Raw genomic sequence first — 23627 nt, 5'->3', positions numbered from 1 at the left:
AACAAGGGGTGGTGGGATCCTCAGCGGCTCTGCTATCACGTGAATGATGCCATTGAAAGCTACGATGTCCCACTCCACAATCATCGTGTCATTGAGCCTCTTGGCGTCCTACAGCACAGGACACAGGTGATGTCACCTGCCCAGAAAGGCTCCCCATCATTCCCTGTCTCAAAAGAGATGTGATGAAAACTTGTGGCATTTTTTGCCCTCTGCCAAGGCTAAACCTACTGAGTGCTTTGTACTGTTGCTTGCTGGGAGCTCTGATACGTGGAGGTCGTATCCTGACTGGGATGGGATGATGGTGCCCGTTGTGAGGTTGAAGCTGAAGAGGATGACATTGCTGGATGACACGTGGAGCTTCAGTTCTTCTCCTGTCAGTGTCTGAATAAGCACCAGTGCACAGGCGTGAGAAATGGATGAGTTGGTCTCTCCCTTTCCCTGCTACTGTGCAGCCCCCCAGCCAAGCCCAGGCTCTCTCATGGCCAGCTCCATTCACAGATAGCACAGCACAGAATGTGCAGAGCAGAGGGGATTTGCCACCCTTAGGATTGTCAAAGCTCAGCTGGAGAAGGCTCTGAGCATCCTGACCTAAATGGCTTTTCTGAGGAAACGGTTGGACTGGTCCTCTCTGACCCACATTCCTCCTCCTTCCCCAGGCTATTTCACACTGTCATGCCAGCTTTGCTGACACCTCCTCTCCTCTGGGGCTCTGACAGTTCATCCCTGCTTGCTTACCTCATTGTCTGCAAAGCCAGAATTCAGAGGGGCAAAGAGAGTTTTGGGAGCAGACACATCAGACAAATACATGAAAAAATCCAGTCCTTCTTCTGTGTCATTGGCAAAGTTGAGCAACATCTGGAAGAGATGGGAGATCTTCCCCATCAGCACATTGCTGGCAGCACAATGCCATCCCCTTCCCCAGCCCAGGAACCCCCCAGCCCTGGACAGAAAGCCCCTCTCTGTCTGTAGCCTCTACCTTGCAGACAGCCCAAACCCCAACTCCTCCCTTCCCAGCTGCTCCCTCCCTGCCTGGCTGCTCCTGCAGCACCAGGAAAGCGTTGCTTACGGAATAGAAGGTGGAGAAGCGTTCCTGGTCTGCGAGCACGTCGGGCAGTTTCCCACTGCACCAGTACCCATCTCCCACAAAGCCGTCACGGCAGCTGCAGGTCACGTCTGCAAAGGAACACCAGGCTGTGATGGGATCACCAGTGCTGGCTGCACCAAGCACCTTTGGATTTCTGGTACCCTCATCACGTTCCCTCTGGACATGGCCATGGGGTGTGCCCGCCTGCCCCGCTCCAGGGCAGCTCCTGCCTGCTGCCCTGACACAGGACTGTCCCCAGGGAGGTGCTGGCACCCTCACCCTTCTCCCGGTAGCAGAACGCATCCCAGGTCTCGCTCAGGTTGCTTCGGGAGCCATAGTCCACGATGCCCACATGGCCAGACCCACAGCTGGGGTTGGGGTAGGCTGTGGGGTATCCAGCTGTGCCATTGTCCAGCCAACCCACCAAGCACAGATGGAATCCCATCTAGAAGAGGAAAGCCAATTATTAGGTTAAAAATAGCTCTGCCCCAGATTTTCTGCCCCAATCAACATTCCCATTGTACCTCACCCACCATACCCCCAGCACCCAAAGTGTTGGGCATGGTCACAAGTCCCATCCCAGTGTGCCTGGCAAGAGCCACCAGCCCTCCTGTTTCATGGATGTAGATGGAGCAACAGGGCCTGGCTGAGGGGCTGAGAGGCCCCACCCACATGTTCCCCCTGGGCTGGCCCAGGCCCTGGGAGATGCATGGCCTGTCCCAGCCCCACGAGGACACAAAGCCATCCCTGCCCTGACCTGCAGCGCTGCTCCCAGCTGCTGGAATGTGGCCAGGGAGGCGCCTTCTGCAGCACAGGCTGCCTGAGCCTGCTCGTAGGTGAAGCCGTACTTTTTTCGGGGTGACTGCAGGTGAAACACACCCATGGTCTTATCTGCAAAATACCAGAGCCCAGGAGCATCAGTACAGGGCACACTGAGCCACCTCCCTGGGCAGCCATGTGTGTGACCATGGGCAGCACTGCCAAGGAGGGTGGGATGTGGACAGGGCATGAGTGAGGGAGACACTTCCTCTGAGCTTCTCGCCTCCCACACGGGAGCCACTGCCGCCAGAGGCCATGTCACATGGAGCAGACAAGCTCCATGGCTCACCCTCCCCATATGACATGTAGGGAAATGTGAAAACCATGCCAAGCTACAGAGATGAGCCCCTGTCCCCTTGGCCATCCCACCCTGCAGCTCTCCTGAGGGGAGCTCCAAGCCAAAGGTGGAGGATGAGGGAATGTGGCCTCTCCATGGAGCACTGTCCCTGGCCAGCAGGGCTGAGCACTCTCACCGTGGAAGTGCAGGTCAGTGCAGATGGCCTCACGGTGGCACTGCCCGTTGGATTCCAGGCACCGGTCTGTGGGGGGCACGGCCACCTCCAGGCACTGGATCCCGTCACCAACATAGCCCTGCTTGCACTCACAGCGCCGCTCGTTCTGTGGCAAAGGGAAGGGGGGCAATTGTGTGAGTGCAAACACACTGGGGATGCTTGCATCCCTGTGGGGATGGGGATGAGCCTTCAGAATGCCTCTACAGCCTGCTGAGGCTGAGACAGAGCTGTGAAAGGCCACATGGCCTTGTGCTACCCCCACACCCTGGCAATGTCACATCGAGTCCTTGGCACATGCTGTTTGTTTGAGCTGAGCTTTCAGGCACATGGTTGCTGACTCTTGCACTACAGCCTGCTCCCAATCCTATTTTCTGGCCTGTGGTGATCAGCTTTGGTCCTTCTGCAAAAATGGCCAGCATTGCCCTTGAAGGACCATCCAGGAGCCCCCAAACCAGCCCAAGAATGACACAACTGACACAGCTTTTGCTCCTTAGACAGAAGAGTGGGGGAAACGGCCTCAGCCCCAGAACTGTCACAGCAGCACAGCCCCTCCCTGGTAAGCACCCCCAGGATGAGCACAGCCCCTGAGGGCACCGGAGAGGAGGGGCAGGGGACTGCAGAAGGGGGGACACTGGCACAGGGCTGTGCCCGGGCACCCAGCTGGGCGGCTCTCCCAGGCACACGGGTGTCCCCGGCCCTCGGGGCCGCGCTCACCGGGCCGGTGCTGATGCAGAGGGCGTGCTCGCTGCAGTCCCCGTTCCTGCCGTCGGCACAGCGGTCGATGGGCTCGCAGATGTAGCCGTCCCCTCGGTAGCCGGGGCTGCAGGCGCAGGACACGTTCACGCCCGTTTGCGAGCACTGTGCGTGCCGGGCACAGCCCCCGTTGTCCTGGCTGCACATGTCGATCACTGCGGGAGGGAAATCCTGGGTTAACTAAACCATCTCATGAGGTGTCCTGGGGCTGTCCTGCCGGCTGTCACCCCAACGTGGCCATCGGCAGACGGTCACCTGCTGTGCTGCCCCGTGTCCGCCCCCCTGCAGCCCAGCCCGTACCTGAGCAGGTTCTCCCGTCCCCCTCGTAGTGCAGATCGCACTCGCAGAGGTTCCCGGCGCGGCAGGCGGCCTGGGCGTGGCACGGGGGAGAGCAGGTGGGTGTCACCACTGAAACCAGAACACACCCGGCTCACAGTGACCGCAGGGCTGTGACACGGGCACGGCTGCCACCACCGGCCTCTGCCCCAGCCCACCTGCCCCACATTCCCACCTCTCTCACTCCCCGTTCTCTTCTGCAGATGCCTTGCCCAAACACAGAGGTTTGTTACTCCATTGAGCACACCTCAGATCTTCACCTCAACCTCGAGCCCTGCCTGGAGCACCTCTGAGCTCAGGGACTTGTTCATGATCCAGTAGAGCTTTTCTCATCCGCCCCTTCCTCATCACCCCAACCCTTGTGAAATTCAACAGCATGTGGCAGATCTCGGGATGACCCTCACAACCCAGAGCTCCTTTTTGGAGATCTTTCTAAACAGCTCCCAGGAAAGCAGCCATGTGGCAGCAGGTCCCAGGGGGCAGCAGGTGGGTCCCAGGGAATGGCTGAGCACCCCTCACCCAGTCTGGTTTCACAGCGCTCCCCAGTCCAGCCCTCGGCACAGAAGCAGAAGCCGTCGCCGTGCAGGCCTCCATTGCACACACCATTCTCAGTACAGTTGCACTCTGTGAGGAGTGGACAAATACAACATTAATGCCTTGGTGAAAGGGCCTGGGACAGCCACGTGGCACAAATGTGGCATTGAGGGCAGGTGTGAAGGTGGGCACAGGAGTCTGACACATCCCTTCCTGCCAGTCCTGGCCCCCTGTCACACATGCCCTTCACAGAGGAAGAGAAGCCTCTGCACCCACAGTACCCATCAGTCCTCTCCCCTGGGCATTTCTGGAATGTGTTTCTCACTCTGAAACATTTCCTGAGGCCCCATGAGGTCTGGTTTGGGATGGGAGGATGGAGAATTCTCTTTTCCCTCTCTTTGCTTTTGTCTCACATGGCACAGGTCCCTGCTGAGAGTGTCCTCTTTCTGTACGGAGTTCATCACAACTTCTGCATCCCCCAGCTCACAGCACAGTGAAATACTTTCTCCCAAACCGGGGCTCTCAGCTGTGCTCGACTAACGAGGAGGGGTCTGATGTTGTGGCGTTATCAGCCGTGTGCTGCGATGGGCTGAGGCCAGCCCTGCCCTGACCTGCGGGCGCGGTGCCCCAGCCCCGCCCAGCCGCGGTACCTCGGCATTCCGGGCCGTATCTGCCGGGCGCGCACAGCTCGCAGCCCGTCCCGATGAACTCCTGGCTGCAGTTGCAGACCCCTGAGCCGCCGATTTTGTCATCGCAGGTCCCACGGTTGTTGCACGGCGCCTCCAGCCCTCCTGGGCACGCTGCAAATGGGGCACCTTAGTGAGGCTCTGGTGACAAAGGGACGCTGTGCTGGAGGGTCCCTTTGCCCCTGACCCCCCCCGACCCCCACACCAGGTGCCCTGAGCTGCTGCTCACGGGGTGCTCGGACCACAGACAGCTCAGCAGCCTGGGCACTGAGTGCTGGGGACATCCCATGAAAACTTAGGAATGGGGACAAGAGGGACAAATGTGGCACAGCTTCCAGCCTGCAAAGAAGCCCTGCTGTGGTGTGCTGGGTCTGTGCTGTTCTGCCCCACACTAACAGCAGACTCATCCAAGGATGTGAAAGCTGCCCGTGGCACAGAGGGCAGATGCCAGGGAATGGTTGAGCATTGACAATGTCTAGAGGTGACATGCCTGACAGCTACCCCCAGCAGCCCAGTGCCCAGGGCTCTTCGCAGAGACAAGATAAATTCTCCAAGGAAAGGGAACTTCTTGTCATAATCTCAGGGCATTGCTCCTGCACCCTCTACAGGCTGGGGCTCCCCGCCTGGGGTTTTGCCCACCCTTCTCCGGGGAGGCACGCTCGTGGATGTCGGGTGTGCTGAACCAGCAATGTCACCTCCCCGCAGGGGACAGGGCCGGGCGGGACAGGGCGTGGCTCTTACCCCGGCAGTCCCGGCCATAGTGGTTGGCACAGCACTGCGGGACCTGGAGGCTGGACACGCAGCTCCTCCTGCAGCCTCGTCTGAGAGGCCCCCTGGAAGAGAAGTGTCTCCTGAAGGGGTCCCACGGGGAGTGCGGGGGCCAGGCCGGCCGCAGGAGGGAGTTGTGGTGGAACAGGAAGGTGTTCCTCAGCAGGTGATTTCCATAATAGTAGCAGCGCTTGGTTTCCCCCTGTGAGGAAACAGGCAGAACACAGACATTGCCACACTGGTCACTGATAACTCACCCTGACTTTTCTTGTGCCACTCATTCAGTTCTATGGCAAGCAACAGAGGCTTTCTAATATATGCTGGGGCTGGCTGGTGACAATGGAGCCCCAGAGGAACCTCAGGGTTGTGCCAGAAGCCAGCATTGACAATGGGGTACAACCACTGCCTCCCAAAGCTGCTCATCGTGGGATCCCTTAGCCACTCCCAGGCTGAGCTTTTTTGCTGTAAAGCACCCAGGGCCACCCCCACTGTCACCCACACAGGACTGACCCAGCAAAGACCACTGGGCCCCATATTTTTCAGCCCAGCTCCTGCATGACTTGGGGCAAGGCATGGACCATGTGACTGAGCCAAGGGCTCGCCACACACAGGTGAGCCCTCATTGTACTGCTAAAACATGAGGGGCACATGGGGGGTTGTCACCTATGGGCCTCCCTGGTGACAAAGCTGTGAGCTTTACCCGTTGAACGGAGCCAGCAGGGCAGGGTGGCTCGAAGCCACAGAGTCCACAGCTCTCTGTAGATCCCTGTGGAGGGGAGAAAGAAACCTCACAACAACTCAATACGTGCTGCTGCCTCTCTTGGCTGCTCAGAGCTCGTCCAAGGAAGGGCAGCAAGCCCTCCAGAGGTCCCTGTTCCCAGGCACAGGCTGCACAGGTGGCCCAGATCCTCATTCAGCCCGTCCCAGGTGCTCACCGGCAGCTCAGTCAGGGTGAAGTCGTCACACCGAGATCCCAGATCCGGTGGCTCCAACAATCTGTCAATGCCATAGGCAATGCCCCCATTGAACTCCATGTGCCTCTGGATGATGGTGGCATCGCCATTCTCCAGCAGAATCTCCCCCTAACACAGGAAGAAAGGAACTTGTGACTCTGACACATCCTACATCCTGGCTGCACCACCCCAAAGTGGCTCAGTTTAGGCTGCCACGGCTTCTTAATCACTCCAAGAACTCCAAAATCTCCGTGCATGTGTCCTTGACCACCCTTCCCATTTAACACTTTTCACAGCCACCTCTCCTAAGGATGGCCTCTGTCCATGCAGCACGTGCTCTCTGAAGGTTGTGGCACCATGCAGCCAGGTCATTGTGACATTCATGTACAGGTACCAGACACCTGTGCACTCCCCTGCCAGCTGGCCATGTCTTGTGCCTCTCCACAGCCCAGCTGTAGCCAGGGAAGGAGGTGTTCCAGCCTGCAAGCACCCCAGCTCTGTGTCCACTCCCTGCCAGAAGCACCAGTTGCCCCATGGCCATGCCCAGGGACACTTGCTCCATGGGAAGCCAAGCCTGGAGTCACCAACACTCACCACGTGGGCTTTGCTGCAGCTGAATGAGATAAAGGAGCCGCGCATGGATCGTATGATTTCAACCTGGGGCATGTTACCAGCAACAATCTAAGAGGGGAAAAGAAGAATGTGAAGGAGACACTGACAAAACTGGCAGTTCATGTAAAGACATGGTGAGGGCAGGGGTCAGTGGCCAGCCTCAGAGGGGTGTCATGTGGCAGTCCCTGAAGCTGGTGTGGGTGGTACAGATTCCTGCACAGTGAGAGGCCAGTGTGAAAAAGCAGAGCCTGGCTTTGCCCACCTGGACTCTCCCCTCACTCATATCCCTATACACAGGACCCTGTTTGTGAGCCTTGCAGCTACCCAGGAGCTGATGACAGAAGGTTTCAGCTCAGCCACCAGAGGTTCACCATGATGCTGTAGGTGCCTCAAGTGCTCAAACAGCTTTGGGTCTTCTCAAGACAAGGGATACACTGCGTGCTCTATGGCAGCAGAGTATTCAGCAAGGTCTCTCTGACACAGCCACAGCAGACAGTGGCACCTCGTGTGGCCCTGGCAGCTGCAAGGCTGTGTGCTGTCCCGTTTACCTTGGTGTCCCTGATGATGTGTGCTTTGAGGTAGGAGGCCAGCACGTCGCGGTGCTCCCTGCGGTACAGGAACTTCTGCCGGCTCTCGGGGAGGGCGCTGAAGGCGGCGTCCGTGGGCCAGAGCAGCGTGAAGGGTCTGTGCACGGGGTTAGCGAGCAGCGGCAGCAGCTCCGCGTCCTGCCCGACAGCACAGCGACACCAGGGGGGAGCCCCGAGCCCACCGTGACCGTGCCCAGGCACGCAGCACCTCCCCGGGGCAGCGGGGGCAGCGGCTCACCTGCAGCAGCTTGCTGTAAATGCTGTACCCAAAGGCCTCGGCCACCTCCGTGATGTTCTGCTGCACAGGGGGGAAAGCAAGAAACTGACACCCAGGGTTCCCCATAAACACAAGTTTATCTCTGTCACCATCGTGTTGATGGTTTGGCCTGGAAAGGGCTGGCATTCAGCAGCCACCACTTTTCTGATTCAACCTGGATAGACGCTGCTATAGCAGGAGCTGGGATGAATTCCAGCACTCCGTTGTGCTGCACAGAAAATGTGTTATATTCTGTAAAATGCAGGCTCTATAAGCCCCTAATGCTTGCTTAAGGAGTCACAGAGAGACATTGGCAAACTCATGCTGCAACCTGCTCTGTGCTGGAAAAGGAGTGTAATGGTTGGCACGGGACAAGATCCTCCTGCCTACATCCAGAACTGTTTTTCCCTCATGATGGAAAAGGCTCCTTATGTTCCAAATATCCCACAAATGCTGTCACCTTCACAAGCCAAACCTGTGGCCTCAGACAACCCCTGGGCAGGCAGGGACAGGAAGGAAGAGCAGCCCAGGCAGCTTTGGGCTGAGGCAGCTCTGCTGGGAGAGAGATCCTGTCCCTGAGCACAGCCCTGAGAGCAGGGCATGGCTCCAGCCTTACCTGTGAGAGCTTTGAGATGTTGTGGCCCACCAGGTCATTTGGAATGAGGATCTTGTTGATGAAGTGGATGACCCCATTCACACCCACGATGTCACTGGTGAGCACAGTGGCTTCCTCGTTGAGAGTGATGCTATTCTGAGAGAGAGGGGCCCTGCTGAGGCCTGCACAGCCAGCACCATGCTGTGGGCCTGGGCAGGCCACCTGCCACAGCCACAGCGCCTTCACTCGACAGGAAAGGTGACATCCTGACAAATGGGACAGCAAAGGGAAGTACCTCATTCACTGTGATCTTTATCTTGTGGCCAGATAAAGATGTAAGGGACTCCTGGCCTTCCAGGTCACTAGAGAGCAGCTTCTGGCAGCCCACCATGTGGTAACGAAGCAGCTCCCGGAGGAGGCCTCTGCTCTTCCACTCCTCAAACTGCAGACAGAAAACACAGTGAGGTCACACCAGGGCACTTTGCCTTGCACACAGGGCCCCCAGCCCTAGTGAGGGAGACCTGGACTGCCTGAGTTCCCTCTGACTCATCCCTGAAGGGAACATGGTCCCCCCAAAACACACTGAAGGCACAAAACCATTTGAGAGCTTTGGGAAATTTCAACCAGCTTGACTAGTCAGTGATGGGGTCAGGATATTCCATCACACTGACACCAAAAAGCTGCCATTCTCTTATTCCTGAGAAGGAGTAAGGGGTCAGTCACAGATGCATGGGAGCCTTGTTGTTACCAGCCCCATGGGCACCAAGGGCCCCACACACCAGTCATCCAGCACAGTGTTTCTGAGGCCCACAAGACATCATCTCCAACAAGAGGAGATATGTCCACCCCTGTCCAGGTTGTCTCCTCAGTGGTATGCCTCCAAACTTCTGCTTTTACACCGATGGAGAACATCAGTGTAACTCTCCATGGTGCAGCCCCTTTGCCTTGGTTCACTGGGCAGAGCAGTCCCAGGGGGACATTGCCACAAACTGGAGCTGTCAAACACTCGACAGAGTTGGCATGGGAGGGCGCTTACCACTGTGCTGTTTCCTATGAAGTCTGTCTGTGGGACGAAGACAGTGAAAGGCCCTGCCCCACTGAGCTCTTTGATGCTTTCTGCCTGTGTCAGAAGAGCATTTGTGGGAAGAGAAGCAGAAAACATTGTTCCAGTTAGCAAGACCCTTTGCAGAAAGCTCTAGGTGGGATTTACTATACAGACAAGGACAAAGCTGTCACCAACCTGTATCATCCTAAAGAACATGGATGCTTCCGGAATCCTTCCAAGCTCCTTAAACAAAGGGAATCAGCTGGTGTTAGCAGGGTCCCTTCTACTGGTTCCTCCCCAGCACAGTGACCTGCTCCTTCCACTCTGGGTCACTCTCCCACCCCAAGAGACAGCAGTTCTCCTGGCACACCACAGTGATTCGCCCTCCCTCCCTCCCCAGCTCTGCAGGCACAGGTGACATGGATGCTGCAGTGAGCTCTGCCTGTGCTATTCATGAGTGCTGCAGGATGGAGTGACCAGAAGATGAAAGCTGCTGGTCCTGCAGCACCTCTCATGGGTAACTGCCCTGTGCTCATGGGACACCTTGAGTGCTTCACAAAATCCCTGCTTTAATCTCACTGTGCTGCCACTGTCAGTTCTGGGATGCTGTTCAGAGGGCAGACATACCCTAGAAGAGAAACCCCCTCTCCTCAACACATTGACTTCAGTAAGAGCAGAGGCACACAAAGTCCACCTCTTTTCTCATGGCTCTGCTGTGGGCACTGCTTTATTTGCCACTGCCTGAAAAGGCCACCAGCTTGCCCAAGGACAGCCATTGTACTGGCAAGAGAACTGGACACAGACTGCTGCCCTCCAGGCTGGGCCCCAAGTCCTGGCATGGCCTCAGGGGACACCTGCCCTCATCCCACTGGGCAGAAGTGAGTTGTCTTGGGAAAAAACAGGATCACTCCCATTTGTTTATTGACATGAAGCAAGCAGTTCCCTGGAGGTATGGCCAATGTTGCTGACAGCAGTAGTGTGTTCCTTCCCTTTGGAGCAAAGTCACTTTGCCATGTCCCATAGCTGGCACACCAAACACACCTATGATTTATGGAGAGGTTGCTCAAAGCACCTGTCTCCTCTCCCACACCACGCACGTGTCAATGTGACCCCAAGATCTGAGAGGAGGGAGCAGTTTGCTGCAGGGCAGGGGACACAGAAGGTGCAGCACAGGCCTCTCACCTGATGCATTTTGCCACGGCAGGTGAAGCCATCTCCAATGTTGTACCAGGGGCAGGTGCAGTTCCGAGTGCCAGGGCCTGTGTACTTGCAGAGCCCAAAGGGGCTGCAGCCCCCATTGTTCTGGCAGGGAAAGAAAAAGGCTGCTTGGAAGGGCTTCTCCCAGCACCTGAACTGCTGCTGGTGTGTGGGAGCTGCAAACTCCATCCAGCCCAGTGAAAGGAAACCATCCCTCCCCCACGTTTAGTGCCTTAGAATAAACCTCACCCAAATTCTCAAGGGCTCCCCAGCACCAAATCCTCCCATGAAATAAGACTTTTACACCTCACTTTGGAACACAGGGTCCATGACAAAGCCCCTGATTCAGAGGGACGGTTTGACATGGCAGTGATGCCCATGAGCACAGAACACTCTGAGGATTTTGAGCACTTCCCACACAAAATGTACAGAAAGGAAAAAGCCCACATGCCTCCAACCCTATGTCCCTTTTCCCACCCTGAGGGAATGCTGGGTGACAGACACAACTGCAAGTGACTGCAGGAGGCAATGGAGACCAAACACACAAGGAAATCCTTCAGTATGTGGAAAAGCCAGACTTCAGCTCCAACCAACCAGCTAACACTGTTCCTGCTGTTAACTCCTGGGAGAAAGGAACCCTCCCAGGCTGTGTCCTTCACCTCTGGAAGCAGCCCAATGCTGACATACCTGTTCACACAAGTTGATGGGGTTGCAGTGGCTCACACCATCCCCACTGTAACCAGGCAGGCAGTTGCAGGCGACCTGGAGGGAGAACAGAGCCTTGGGCTCAAACTTGGACCAAATAAAGGAAACACACAAGGGCTGCCCTGGACAGAGGCATGTGGTGTAGCAACCATTGCTGCCTCCATGAATAACCAAGCTTGTGTCCACAACAAATATAACCCAGGACTGCCTTCAGCTTCTGGCCAGCAAAGCCATCTGCTCTCACGGAAACAGCAATGCTTTCATGCTCTTCCAAGGAACTTTCTCTGCATGGAAGGGAGTAAGCACAAAGCAGGGCACTGCAATGGACAGAACTGTCTCTAGTGACAGCTGTGACAACTTCCATGATAACATTGACATCCATCCCACACACTCACCTTCTTTGGGCCTGTTTTGATGCACTCTGCATGGGTATGGCAGCCCCCATTGCTTTCCAGACAGAGATCAATTTCTGCAGCAAAACAAAAAGGTCAAGTTATTGCTGAGGGCTGCTCAAGGCAGCTGGGAACTGGTGATACAAAGAGGTTTTGGGAAAACAACAGGGAGAACTTTTCCAGATTGGGGAACAGTTTCTTGGGAAAGTGTCTTGTGGTAGCAAAGGAATAGGGTGCAACTGCAAAGTTACTCCTGACACATATGGGTCTCTGAGTTGTAACATATCTGCCACAGAAAATTCCAAGCCTGTCTGGGTGTACTTTAAAGAATATGAGAGGACTGGACTCCCCCTAGCTCCATCTTCACCCAGAGCACCACTGTGGGAGACTGCCCTCACCCTCTGTCCCTGGGCCTCTCCATGACATGCATAAGAGCAGGAAACCTTGCAGGAATGTTTTTGTCTGAGACCAAAACTCTGGTATTTTAGTCTGAAATTCCTGTCAGTATTGATGCTGCTTCTCTGCTACGCCCAAAACATAGCCTGAGCACTCACCCATGCAGAGTGTCCCATCCCCAGCATAGCCTTCCTTGCAAGCACAGGTTCTCTCTCCTGGGGACACTTTGGTGCACACAGCGTGCACGGAGCAGCCACCGTGGTCAATAGTGCAGGGATCTATTTCTGTGATCAAAAACAAGAGGAGCTTGAGTGATCTTTCCTCTGGCAGCTTCCTGCCATTTATTTCACCTTGTGTTTGCTGGACACACCTGTGCAGTGGGTCCCATTCCCTGTGTATCCAGCAGAGCAGATGCAGGTCGGTTGGGAATCTGTGGAACTGTTGAGGCAGCTGAAACAAGACAGGGATAAACAATCACTGGCTGATAAACACCTCCCGATTTGCTCAGCTGGTGGGAAGCACTGTTCAAATCTGGCACATGCAAGAGACCACAGGAGGCACATTCCAGGTATTCCTTTACAGCTCCAAACACTCCAGTCATGCTGGGCAGGACCTGGTGTCCAGCCCAGGCCTCCCACAGTGCACCCTCACCACACCCATGAGCTTCTGCAGGGTGCAAGGGGGATGGCAGGGTCCCTGCCTAAAACAGGAGTCAGGATAATGGATGGAGAAGGGAGCATAGGGGAGTCATTCCAGCCCTGTTTCATTCCTTGGCAGAGCAGAAAGAGTTTGTAAATGGCTGGTTGACTTGCTCCATGAATAAGGGCAGCCTTGGAGTACCTTGGAATCTCTGTTCTCTGCCATCCACTCATGCTGAAGGAACTTAGAATGGATTTATGCCTGGATGGACAAAATCTATGGGGAGACTACATGTGGCTCAGGTCCAAAGAGAGCTCCCAGAAAGGAACTGACAATTCTGCATCTTTGATGAGTAGGCACCTTCTGCCAGCCCTCTGCCAAGCCCTAAGCCAGAATCACCTCTGTGTAAAACTCACACAAACACACATGGATGACTCAGCCCCTCTTCTGCACTTACTTGGCCATTTGATGGCAAGTGTTATTGCATAAGTCAATCTTGATTCCTGCAAGAGAAAATACAAACATAACTTGAAATTTTCAGCTGGGCCATTTCTGCCATCTAGGGAAAAGGAGCCTGCAAACCAGGAGTGATGCTAACTCTCTTGTCCTATGTGGCAGCAGGAAAATCTCATGGGATTTATGTTTTGGCACTTTGCAAGGGAGTGAGTTTGATGTTCTCTGTCTGAGCTAATGGTTCAACTTGATTTTATCTGTGTGGCCTCTGCACTGGTCGGAACAAAACAAGGACTGAAACCTTGTTAACCCAGAACACAGAGCCATTTGGCTTTGGCCCTTTTGAAGCAAAAGATGAACTGCTTTCATGCTTGACATTTACACTAGATAGGACAGCTCTGCTTGATTTCTGTTTCTAAATTCACAATAAAATCAACCCTTTTGTGCAAACCTTTAAAATCTCAAGGTATTTAGAAGGTCAGGTTTCTCCTCATCCAAATGCTAATCAAAATCCCAAATCCATCTTCAACGTATTCTTTTGACACACAATGACAGATTTATTGAAGACTGCACTCCACAGCCTGAGCTCACCTGAGTGACTCAATCTGTGAGCAGAAAAAGCAGCTCAGCAAACACACTGGGGCCTTTTGAAAATTCAAATCAAGCCCTGACACCTTCTTAGGAAAGCACCAGGAGTCATGACCAACCCAATGTGGCTGGAAGCTCTAATTTCTCTCCCAGAACAAGGGGCTGTTTTTGAGGTGCCTCTAACCTCAGTGGAGGTAGAAACAGGGGTAGGCTTTTCTTGGTTTACCAAAATAACTCAAGGGCTTGTGTGTGGCTGGGCAAGTCGCAACAAATGCAGATTGTGTGCAGAGTCTGAAAATGTTTTGGGGGAATGCAGAGTACATGTGACTCCATGGTCAGAGCAGCCAGAGCTGCTCTGAAAACTCGATAGGATCGCTCAGATTTCTCTGCCACTGGTACACCAGGGGCCCCTCACACTCACGTACTTTCTTGGCAGGTGGGGCCCGTCCAGCCCGGGAAGCACTGGCAGCTCCCGTCCCCTCGCAGTCCGTCGTTACAAATGCCATTGTCACAGGCACATTCTGCAGGGGAAGTACAAACACCTCTGTCAAACCAAACCAGCCAGGGCTCACCAGCAGAGCCTTGCTGCCATTTCATCGTCTGCTCTGTTACTAATCCAACACATCAAACTGCCATCAAGAGTATCAAAAGAAAAAGTCACAGGAGTATCAGCTCTTGATCCCTCACTGCCAGGCCAAAAAGCCCAGGAGGAGATCACCTGCCTGTGCTTGCTGTAGTTTGGGTGGCAGCAGGAAGAGCAGCACAGCACAGGACATGCTTGGTTTGAGGATGCCAAATGGGGCCATTCCTCTGGCTGGCCCCAGGTGCTCACTCCTGCTGTCTCTCTCTCAGAGACCTGGCAGTCATTTGCCTGTCCAGAGTCTTGGCACCTTTCTGCTCTCCCACCACCCCCCCTGAGAGCTGAGACGTGGCTGCCTTTCTGCCCTTGCAAGCAGTTTGACAGAGCCAAGCTGCCCCAGCCGCGGGTGTCACCTGATTTGCAGTCGGCTCCGAACCGTCCCACTTCACACATCTCGCAGGCGGTGCCGTGAAACCCCTCCAGGCACCGGCACTCCCCGCTGCCCTGGAGCCCATCTTGGCATTCCCCGTTCCCGGAGCACCACCGGCCCGGCTTCCCGGGGCACATCTCACACATGTGCCCGTAGTAGCCGGGGCAGCAGACGGACGTCTGGAAAACCAACAGGAACAAGCTGGGGTGAGCCATCCTGTGCACACAGACACGGCACGGCTCGGTTCCCCTCTCTGTGTGACAGCCATAATTTCTGACAGCACATGGAAGGAACAGGTAGGATGGAGTGAACAGCCTGAAATGAGGTGCTATTTTGCCCAGAGCTTCATGTAAAGTTCTGCACTGCCATTAACAAACAGGGGCCCTTTGGTGAGTAACTGAAATATCCTGTGCCCCTCCAGCCTGCCTCCTGCCTGTGTCCTCAGAGGAGAGAGAGGCTCTGGCAGGAGGTGATTTGGTTCCAAAACCTGATTTAACTGCTCTTACTTCTTTCTGCGTCGACCCATGGAGGGAAGAAAATCATGACAGGACAAAGTTAGACATTACAGACCATGAGAAACAACATCTAATGAAACAATGCAAAAGTGCCAAATGAGGTACAAGTGCTGACTGAAACTCTATGTGAGTACAGTAAGTCTAACTCCCCCTCTCCCTTTTCAATTTCCCATTCCCTCTAAACTTTCCAAGCGATGCTGCAACACCTATAAGATATCAATTCACACAAGCCTTTCTTTTACCATCTTCTCTTTAAGTGTTTTCTTCCAGCAACCCATTTTCACAAAACTGGTAGAGGCCCTAACACACACAACATGAGGTGTGAGACCTTCTGCTCCTCCCTTTGGTTTGATTCCAATGAGTCATCAGTTATTTGGGAAGGCACAGGCACAAGCAGAATACCATCACTCATGCCTCATTTCCTTAGGAAACCAGACTGCAAACATTCAACTCCTTCTCTTCCTCTGCAGGACAAAACCCAGAGCAACAATACTGAAGCAGCAGGTCCCAATCCATCACGGTGCAGACATTTCTGCAGATCTTTTGTTGTTCCAGTGCCCTCCACCTCCTGACAGAGAGCGATTCCCAGACAGCCCCAGTCTCAGCTATGCGATGGCACAAACACAGCCAGGATTTCAGCACAGCCTGCACTCCCACGGCTGTGCTTCTCACACCCATCTATCTTGCTTTTGCCAAAATGAATCAGAGGCAAGTGTTTTGCTCACCAGAGAAACTTTTGCACAGGTGAAATGGCAGCCCGTTGCTCCTGCACCCGCAGAGCGCAATCTACATTTAGCGAGATTCCCTCTTCCAAGGGGCTCCTGAGGATATAACCAACATAGACACACTTAGGAGATACTACAATATTTAGACAAATAATGTACATTTTTGTGCACATGGCAGTGTTCTTGCTGTGTATCTGACAGGAATAGCCCTAAGAATCTGAACTATCCAGAGCTGAGACCAATGAAGCAGCTCTGGATGTGAAGTCACGACATAGAGTCTTTTTTTACCTGCCAAAGCCATGGTACACATTAGTCTGCATACTGAGAAGAAAAGAATTGGGAATTTTTGGGTATAGGGTAAAGCAGCAAGGCCTAAAAAGCCAGATGTAGCTGCTAGGCATTTCACAACCAGCATGGAAATTAAATGCTTAGTTATTTTCCTCTCTGGATATGTTTGTCACTCACTCACAAACAAGCTGCAGGCACAACCAGCCCATCTGCATGAACAAACCAATGGTCCAGACAGGGAAGTTGCTACAGGCACTCTTAAATTGGCTTTCCTTGATAATGCCAAAATAGTCAAAGATAAAATAAAATAAAATGTTAAAAAAGACAGCTCTTCTTCCCTGTTAAGTGGGAAAACGAAAGGGCTCCTGAAATTCAGGCAAAACCAGGTGCCAGCTCTGGGTGGAGCTTCATGATTCATGTCCATGTTTTGCCTGTGTAACTCTCCCTTGGTTTCTGCTTTTTCTTGCAAACCTTGGCAACGGATGAGCCACAGAGGACTCAAGGGCACATTTTTTCAGGTATCCAGATGACACCTATAGAGCAATAAAAGGATCTCAAAGCATTATCTGCAACCATTCTGTGAGTTGTCCCATGAATCCAAGACTCACCAAAAGAACTGATCCAGCAGGACACTTGATCCCCTTGTCGCACTTGCCGCACCTTGACTAGGGCACAGAGAACAGGACAAGTCACCAGTGTGCCCTCACCCACATCACACCAGGACACTAATCTTGAATTGCAAATGCTGCTCTACAGGCTGCTGCCTGGGTCAAAGATGTTTTTATCTCTCTGGCTCAAAACACCAAAGAAGAGATCATACGCCACACATTTCCTGAGTCTCAGGGATTTTTGTAGCCCTGGGGTTCCTTCACACAAAGCTGCAAATAGTTTTTTTCCTGATCTGTGGCAGGCAGTCTGTCACTGCAATCTTCAGGTTTAGTGGTTTAATTGTCATGAGCCACAAGTTGGAGTTTTGGCCATGACTCCCAGGCAAACCAGGGAGCATTTTCTAAGGGAGCTTGTGGTCATGGCATGCAAAAATTGGGCTGGATTTTCCTTCCACAGCTGAATATCTGGGAGTCCCTGCACTAGCCAGCCTCATGGCTGGCACTATGAGGGAGGGTCAGCAAGGAAGCTGAACATGATCTACACAAGAGCTGCATTAGATATACAAAATCTCCAGGTAGGAGGTGCCAAATCTCCACAATGTCCCATTTCATGAGGCTCATCTGGGGTTACACCACAAGCTACTGCCTCATCCATGAGGACAGCCAAGGAAGGTTGTCTGTTACCCATCAGTTTGGTTCAGGAGGTGGAGGAACCCTGTGAAATGGTGTCAGCTCCTTGGACATCAGCATTACCCTCAGTATGGTGGTGGTATTGGCAGTGCAGCGATTCTTCTGGACCTGGAGCACCTGGGACACCCCAATCAGGATGCCATTCCTCGTCTCAAAGGACTTCCCATCCAAAGGAATGTTATTGACAAACTTCTGCAAAGGAGGAGATAGCAGCTGAGACAATCACCTTCAACTCCTTTGCATGGATTGCTTGGCAGCTCCAAGACAGTCCAGCAGTAAACTTGTGAGGGTGTGCAAAAGAGAAATGGGAGTATTGGGTCACCAGCCCTAGGAAGTGATAGGTCAATGCAGAACAGCCTGCCTCCCTTACCTGAGTGCTGTTTTGGTAAAACATCAGCCAGTAGGAGAGCCCTAACATGCTGTTCTTATGAACTCCACTTCTCAAGTCTGCAGGCAAGAGCTTCTCTCCCAGAATAATGTGGTACTGCACTGTTTCATTGTCCTAAATCCACAAAAATACAAAGGTTTGGAGTCTTTTGACTTCCTAGATTATAATTCTGTCAGAGGTATGGCATAAGACATGTTCCTAAGCACCTGTAATGGCTAATTAAGCCCACAGAGCCTAGTAACTCTCTGTAACAGATGACTGATCACACTTAATGATTCTGATACTTGATGAACCCATTAATGTTTTTTGGAACCTTTCAGAAGTCTGAAAATTGCCACAGACAGCCAGGAAGTGGAAGATGTTGTGCCATCTATCCACATACTAATTTACTCTGCCCTTGGGGTCCAAATATTCTTTTCAGGTCCACTGCAACACCTCTGGAAATCCTCTCATTTCTCTGCCACATTTCTCCCAGCTTTTAGCATCAGATATTCATCTCCTATGCATGCTGAAATCCCTGAGCTTGTTTACTATTTGTCAGTGTACCTGCCCCTAAACCCACCACAACACATACTCAAGCAGTGAGCTTACCAGCTGGGTCACATTGGCAGCACGGCAGTACTCCTCAATGGAGTTATTTCCAGGAACAAAAATTGTGTATTGTTCAGAGGACTCAATTTTCCCAATGAGCTGGTACTCCTAAAAAATGTCCAAACAGTAACATTAGCAATTACCCTTGTACTCACTAAAACCCAAACCACATGTGAGATCAATTACAAAGACAAGAGGAAAAGCTTGAAAATGGGATGTACAACTTCTGCTCAGCCATACACATCTGACTGCTTGCTCCTTGTCCTGGCTGACATAAGAGCAGCTTCCCAGCTATGAAAAAGCCTTCTCTTTATTCTGGTTTTCTCTGCCTTGTACAGACATCAGAGCACCTGCAGTAGACAGGTCATCTTCCACTGTAACACATGGCAGTGATCGAGAGATCTCACTGCAATTATGCAACTCTGGCTGCTCAAAAGCTTTATGTAGGACACACACAATCTCCCTTTCTTACCAGGCAGCCCAAATTTTTGTCCCCCAGTACAGGGGGAGGTGGCATTTGCTCCAAAGACTGCTGTGACAGTGACAGCTCTGCTCACCTCGAGTGCTTACCTCTAGCAACTCCTGGAATGTGCTGAAGGAGGGCACAGTGCTGAGCTGCTCCTGCAGGCCAGGAGGGCTCGGGGGGATATCTGCTGGGGAGGGCAACAAAACCTGTGGAAAAAGCACGTTCAGAGCAAGGCTGAGCAAGGGGCTGAGGGGAATCCACTGCACTCCTGCCCTGCTTGCAAGAAAGGCAATTAAAAGGCCTCAGTTTGCACAGTTCTGCAATAGCCTGAACTCTTCTACCAGCCAAGAGGAGGAGAACTCTCCTCCCACCGGTCCTGGAGACAAATGCTTTAAACATTGAACACTGCTGCACAGGAAACATCTGTCAGGACCTTGTGATAACCTCATATATTTTGCCTTTATATCCTTTCCTAACCATCCAGACATGTGTTCCTCCTTGGCCCTGTAACAGAGGCTGCTACACAGGCCTGCTGCTACAACTGCAGCATTTCCCAGTGCCACGTGTACTGACATACCTTGCTGAGGACATGGATGATGCCATTGCTGGCAGGGATGTCACTCACAACTACAGTTGCATTCTGGATGGTCAATACCTGCACAAGAACCAGAGGGAGAAGCAAAAGGATCAGGAAGTGCAAAGCAAGTGCAAAACAAATACATTGTTCATCCAAGGCTGCACATGGTTAATCTGGGTACAGTTTGTGAAAGATGCCTGCATTTGAGGGCACCAGTGTCCCACCCAGGCTCCCCACTGGGAACAGCAGCCCCTCAGCAGTTAAATTTGAGCTTGGTACATTTCTTATGTAAGAAAGCCTTACGCCACTGGTGGTGTTTATCTGCCATCTGGTCTGTGGGTTGAGAGTGGGTAATTCTGGCCCGTACTTTTTGAGCTTTTCAGCAGTGAAGACACCTTCAAGGAAGTGGGCTCTGTGGGGAACAAAATCAGATAAAGAAAAGATTAGGGAAGTGTTGGTAATGACAGGGAGATAAGACCATACCACCCAACATTCACATCTCTCACAGGAAGTACTTTAGCCTGTGGAGAGAACAATGGAGAGAATTGTTCTGATGCCATCTGACTGGGAAAATCTCTCTATAAATACATGAAAAATAAACCCACTTCCCATGATCTGTGGTCTGGTATGTTTTAAATGCCTACTTAATTTTTTGCCTGCTAGATATTTAAATTTACTTCTGTATTTATCTCAAGGTATGTCCTCATTAGTCACGCACAAGAAAAAACCCATTTCATGACTCTGTTACTGTTGTTTGGCCCAGTAAAGCAAAGGCAGGAGGCTCCTCATACCTGACTAAAAATGGCAGTGTGTAAGGGGTCAACCAGAAATCTTTGTCAGCATTGCTCAAGTTCTTGATAGCTGCCTCTGATGGCACCAGGACAGTGACATTGGCTCCTGCTGGGATGCTGAAGAGAGATTTCTGTTGTCCAAAGCAGAAAAATGAACAAATAAGACAAGCCACTGCCACATCTACAGTGCAAAATACCCCCAGCAGCCATCCCACCCTCACAGCCATGTGAAAGGGATGAGGAGGAACAGGGCAGTGCTCAGCAGCACAGCAGGGTCTCCTGCCTCTCCTGGGCATGGCAAGCAAGGAATGCCACAGGTGCTTTGGCCAAAACAGCTGGCACCTCATTGCCAAGGTAAAACCTGCTGCTTTAAGCTCTACCTTCCCAATTCAGTTTTCTTTCAAACACATTCAGTCATATCCATAATCTTTTTTGAATGCCCAGCATCAGTTCTGGGGAAGGGACCACGATAGCTGCTGGCAAAAGCAATTTTCTGTGCAGCAGGTCAGGTAAGCTAAAGCTCAAGTTAGAGGCTGTCCATCATAGTTGGTTTCCACAGACTAAGTGCAGTCTCTGGAGGGTCTCTCTTATTCCCACATAGAGGCAGGGAAACAGCAATGAGAAAAGGAACAAACATGCAGTCTAATGTCCCAAAGGGTGCTCTTCTGAAAGACAGTGTTATAATGCTACCCCTGCTTTCCCTTCTGTGCTGTTTTTTGATGGCCAGGAATTATAGGTGGTACAACCATGAAAATTAGGTGTAACACAGCCCCAGCTTCCTCTTGTGTGAGAAACAAAGCTCCCGAGAGACACTCATGACCCTCATTCTACCACAACTCCACAGCTTTTCCACATGCCTGTTCTGCAACCATTTCTCATTTGCTTTGCTTTGTTTTCTCTAAAGAAAAAGATATTTGGAGTTGCTTGTCCTCTAACAGACTCATTCACAGACTTCACTTCCACAGAACTTACCCATGTGGGTGTCCCATGGTTTCTCTTACCTTAACCCAGTTGTAGAAGCCTACAAAGTGGGAATTCCTGGCCAGCTCCTTTCAAATAGAAACAACAGAAGAGTTAGCTCTGCTGAGCACAGGGTACAGGGCTGGGGGACTAGGGGTGGGGGAAAGGAGCAATATCAATTATCAAATCTGACAATATCAAATCTGGCAACAATGACTTCAACATTCTTCTCACTTCACAACCATTACAGGCACCATGTATTGTGAGGAGAGATGGGCACTTCTAAAACCAAACTTCAGCCATTAAAATATATATTTACAAATAAACAAACAATTTTCAACTCATCTGCAATGGTTTCATGTGTATCAGGGACAAAAGATTGAATCCACAATGGCCTTTGATATTTCTAAAGACAGAAAATGGGCCTGACAGCTCTGACCTGAAAAACTTTCCTAACAATGAAGGAAAGATGACTTATTGCACAGGACAGGTGCTGCCTGCACAGGGGTGAGGCAGCTTAGAAATTATGCTTTCACTGGCAGTAATTACTGCTGGCATCACTTCTGTGCCTGTGGCCTTGGAATACACTTGGGCTTCACACTGATGCTGTAGGAGTCAGCTCAGGTAACAGGGAAAAGCAAAGAGAAAGCAGAGCCAGTGCTCTCCAGTCTCAAAAAGGCTCAGACATTTGCTGTTCACTAACTTTCAGAATGTCCCCATAGCATGTCATGCCATCCCCAAAGTAGCCTTCAGAGCAAACACAGGATCTCTCTCCTCCACCAAGGGGTACACACAAAGCCTGCAAATACAAGGAAAGGAAGAAGAAATTAGAGAGCAAACACAGGTATGTAGTGTTACACCCATCTCAGAATTGAATTCTGGCTTTCCAAGGACTGGGCTAGAGTAGCACACACAAACTCCTTCCCCCTGCTGCCTTTATGGTGGCACTGAGTGGTCCCCTCATGCAGCCAAGCCTGGGTGATTGCTCTGGTTGTGTGAACCCACAAAAATCAGAGGATCCATCTTTGGAGCACATCAGTGCAGGCCAGTAAGATGACATATCATAAACCTTTGCAATTCTCTCAAAGCCATGGCTGCTGCAAAACCTGTCAGTGAGCAGGTGAGCCTGCCCTGCCATGCCAGCCTGAGGAGAGCTCCTTAACTACTCACCAGGTCATGGCAGCCACCATTGTCCATGAGGCAGGGGTTGATGGCATCACAGCTGTAGCCATCACCAGCATAGCCCCTCTTGCAGACACACTTGCTCTGCAAGAAAGACATTTCAGTTTTATAGACTTACCAGGACATCCTCATTACTGTCTAAAAAATGTCTAAGGCAGCAACACTTATCCTTACTACATTTTCCCAAGTTTATTTCCTGGTCCCTCAAGACCTGGAAATGTGGAGTTGTTTCCTTAGCAGGGCATCATCCTCTATCACAGCACACAAGCTGCCAGATTACTTAAACACATTGATCCCCTGCATTGCTTGGCTGTGGGGGTCACTTGAAGATGATGGTTTCCTCCTTTATCTCCAAGTTTTCAGGGAATGACATAGATTTTGGGAATGGCAGAAAGAGGAATTAATTTCAAAGCTTCCTGCTTTGAAGATATCTAGGAGAGGACTTGCACATCTCACCTCACTAAAATCTGCTACAGCTTTTGTACCTTTTTTCAGCACCTTGTGCAATGCTCCCCATGCTCAGGGGGAGAAGCAGCACCCTCAGAAGTCTCCTCTCACATGCACCTTCCTCCTCCTCCCTCAACATGCATTGCTCTTGGCCCAGCTCCCTGCACAGGCTGTCTGAAGAGCTCATATGCTCTTCAGTGCTGTGGTCTGGGGACAGGGCCATGCAGCAGCTGCTGCCTATGGTCAAGCTGTGTTACAGAGTGCAGTCCTGTCCCTTTGCTGCACAAGTCCCAGAGTCGAGCAGCAGTCCTGAGCACACCAGTGCACTTCACATACAAGTACACTGTGATGCTGCAGCTGCAGCTGCTGTTTCTGGCAGTGGACAAGCAAGCTTGGCTGCTGGCCAGCCCAGTTTTTGCCTGTGGCAGTCCAAGGCCACCTGAGAGCAGCTGAGGGAGTGTTAGCCCCAGCTCCAGGCT

The 23627-nt window shown here is 52.2% G+C and overlaps 1 protein-coding gene across 1 annotated transcript in view; it reads right to left on the bottom strand.

Annotated features, from left to right (window-relative positions):
* STAB1 (stabilin 1) overlaps positions 1 to 23627 on the bottom strand; it is a 49620-nt gene continuing 25993 nt past the window's right edge. Inside the window, exons 26-66 of the mRNA XM_054280834.1 lie at positions 22690 to 22785; positions 22223 to 22318; positions 21561 to 21608; positions 20560 to 20690; positions 20072 to 20180; positions 19769 to 19846; positions 19296 to 19397; positions 18726 to 18833; positions 18117 to 18248; positions 17810 to 17938; positions 17057 to 17113; positions 16161 to 16256; positions 14904 to 15099; positions 14336 to 14431; positions 13327 to 13372; positions 12601 to 12680; positions 12389 to 12514; positions 11838 to 11911; positions 11425 to 11499; positions 10723 to 10842; positions 9736 to 9783; positions 9532 to 9615; positions 8791 to 8937; positions 8517 to 8651; positions 7883 to 7942; positions 7606 to 7782; positions 7040 to 7126; positions 6428 to 6574; positions 6193 to 6258; positions 5466 to 5694; positions 4689 to 4838; positions 4024 to 4128; positions 3469 to 3576; positions 3130 to 3323; positions 2377 to 2521; positions 1842 to 1975; positions 1364 to 1529; positions 1067 to 1173; positions 736 to 855; positions 229 to 381; positions 1 to 136 (exon numbers count right to left, since the gene is read on the bottom strand). Of these exons, the coding sequence (XP_054136809.1) occupies positions 89 to 136; positions 229 to 381; positions 736 to 855; positions 1067 to 1173; positions 1364 to 1529; positions 1842 to 1975; positions 2377 to 2521; positions 3130 to 3323; positions 3469 to 3576; positions 4024 to 4128; positions 4689 to 4838; positions 5466 to 5694; positions 6193 to 6258; positions 6428 to 6574; positions 7040 to 7126; positions 7606 to 7782; positions 7883 to 7942; positions 8517 to 8651; positions 8791 to 8937; positions 9532 to 9615; positions 9736 to 9783; positions 10723 to 10842; positions 11425 to 11499; positions 11838 to 11911; positions 12389 to 12514; positions 12601 to 12680; positions 13327 to 13372; positions 14336 to 14431; positions 14904 to 15099; positions 16161 to 16256; positions 17057 to 17113; positions 17810 to 17938; positions 18117 to 18248; positions 18726 to 18833; positions 19296 to 19397; positions 19769 to 19846; positions 20072 to 20180; positions 20560 to 20690; positions 21561 to 21608; positions 22223 to 22318; positions 22690 to 22785 (4605 nt within the window). The 3' untranslated portion in view covers positions 1 to 88. The remainder of the gene's footprint in view (positions 137 to 228; positions 382 to 735; positions 856 to 1066; positions 1174 to 1363; positions 1530 to 1841; positions 1976 to 2376; positions 2522 to 3129; positions 3324 to 3468; positions 3577 to 4023; positions 4129 to 4688; positions 4839 to 5465; positions 5695 to 6192; positions 6259 to 6427; positions 6575 to 7039; positions 7127 to 7605; positions 7783 to 7882; positions 7943 to 8516; positions 8652 to 8790; positions 8938 to 9531; positions 9616 to 9735; positions 9784 to 10722; positions 10843 to 11424; positions 11500 to 11837; positions 11912 to 12388; positions 12515 to 12600; positions 12681 to 13326; positions 13373 to 14335; positions 14432 to 14903; positions 15100 to 16160; positions 16257 to 17056; positions 17114 to 17809; positions 17939 to 18116; positions 18249 to 18725; positions 18834 to 19295; positions 19398 to 19768; positions 19847 to 20071; positions 20181 to 20559; positions 20691 to 21560; positions 21609 to 22222; positions 22319 to 22689; positions 22786 to 23627) is intronic.

This window comes from Melozone crissalis, unplaced genomic scaffold (genome assembly GCF_028551555.1).
Source record: "Melozone crissalis strain CALT ecotype California unplaced genomic scaffold, PUWL_Pcris_2 ptg000029l_1, whole genome shotgun sequence".
NCBI classification, from domain to species: Eukaryota; Metazoa; Chordata; class Aves; order Passeriformes; family Passerellidae; genus Melozone; species Melozone crissalis.
The sequence above is the reverse complement of the archived record's forward strand: the minus strand, read 5'-3'. Positions and strand labels throughout refer to the sequence as shown.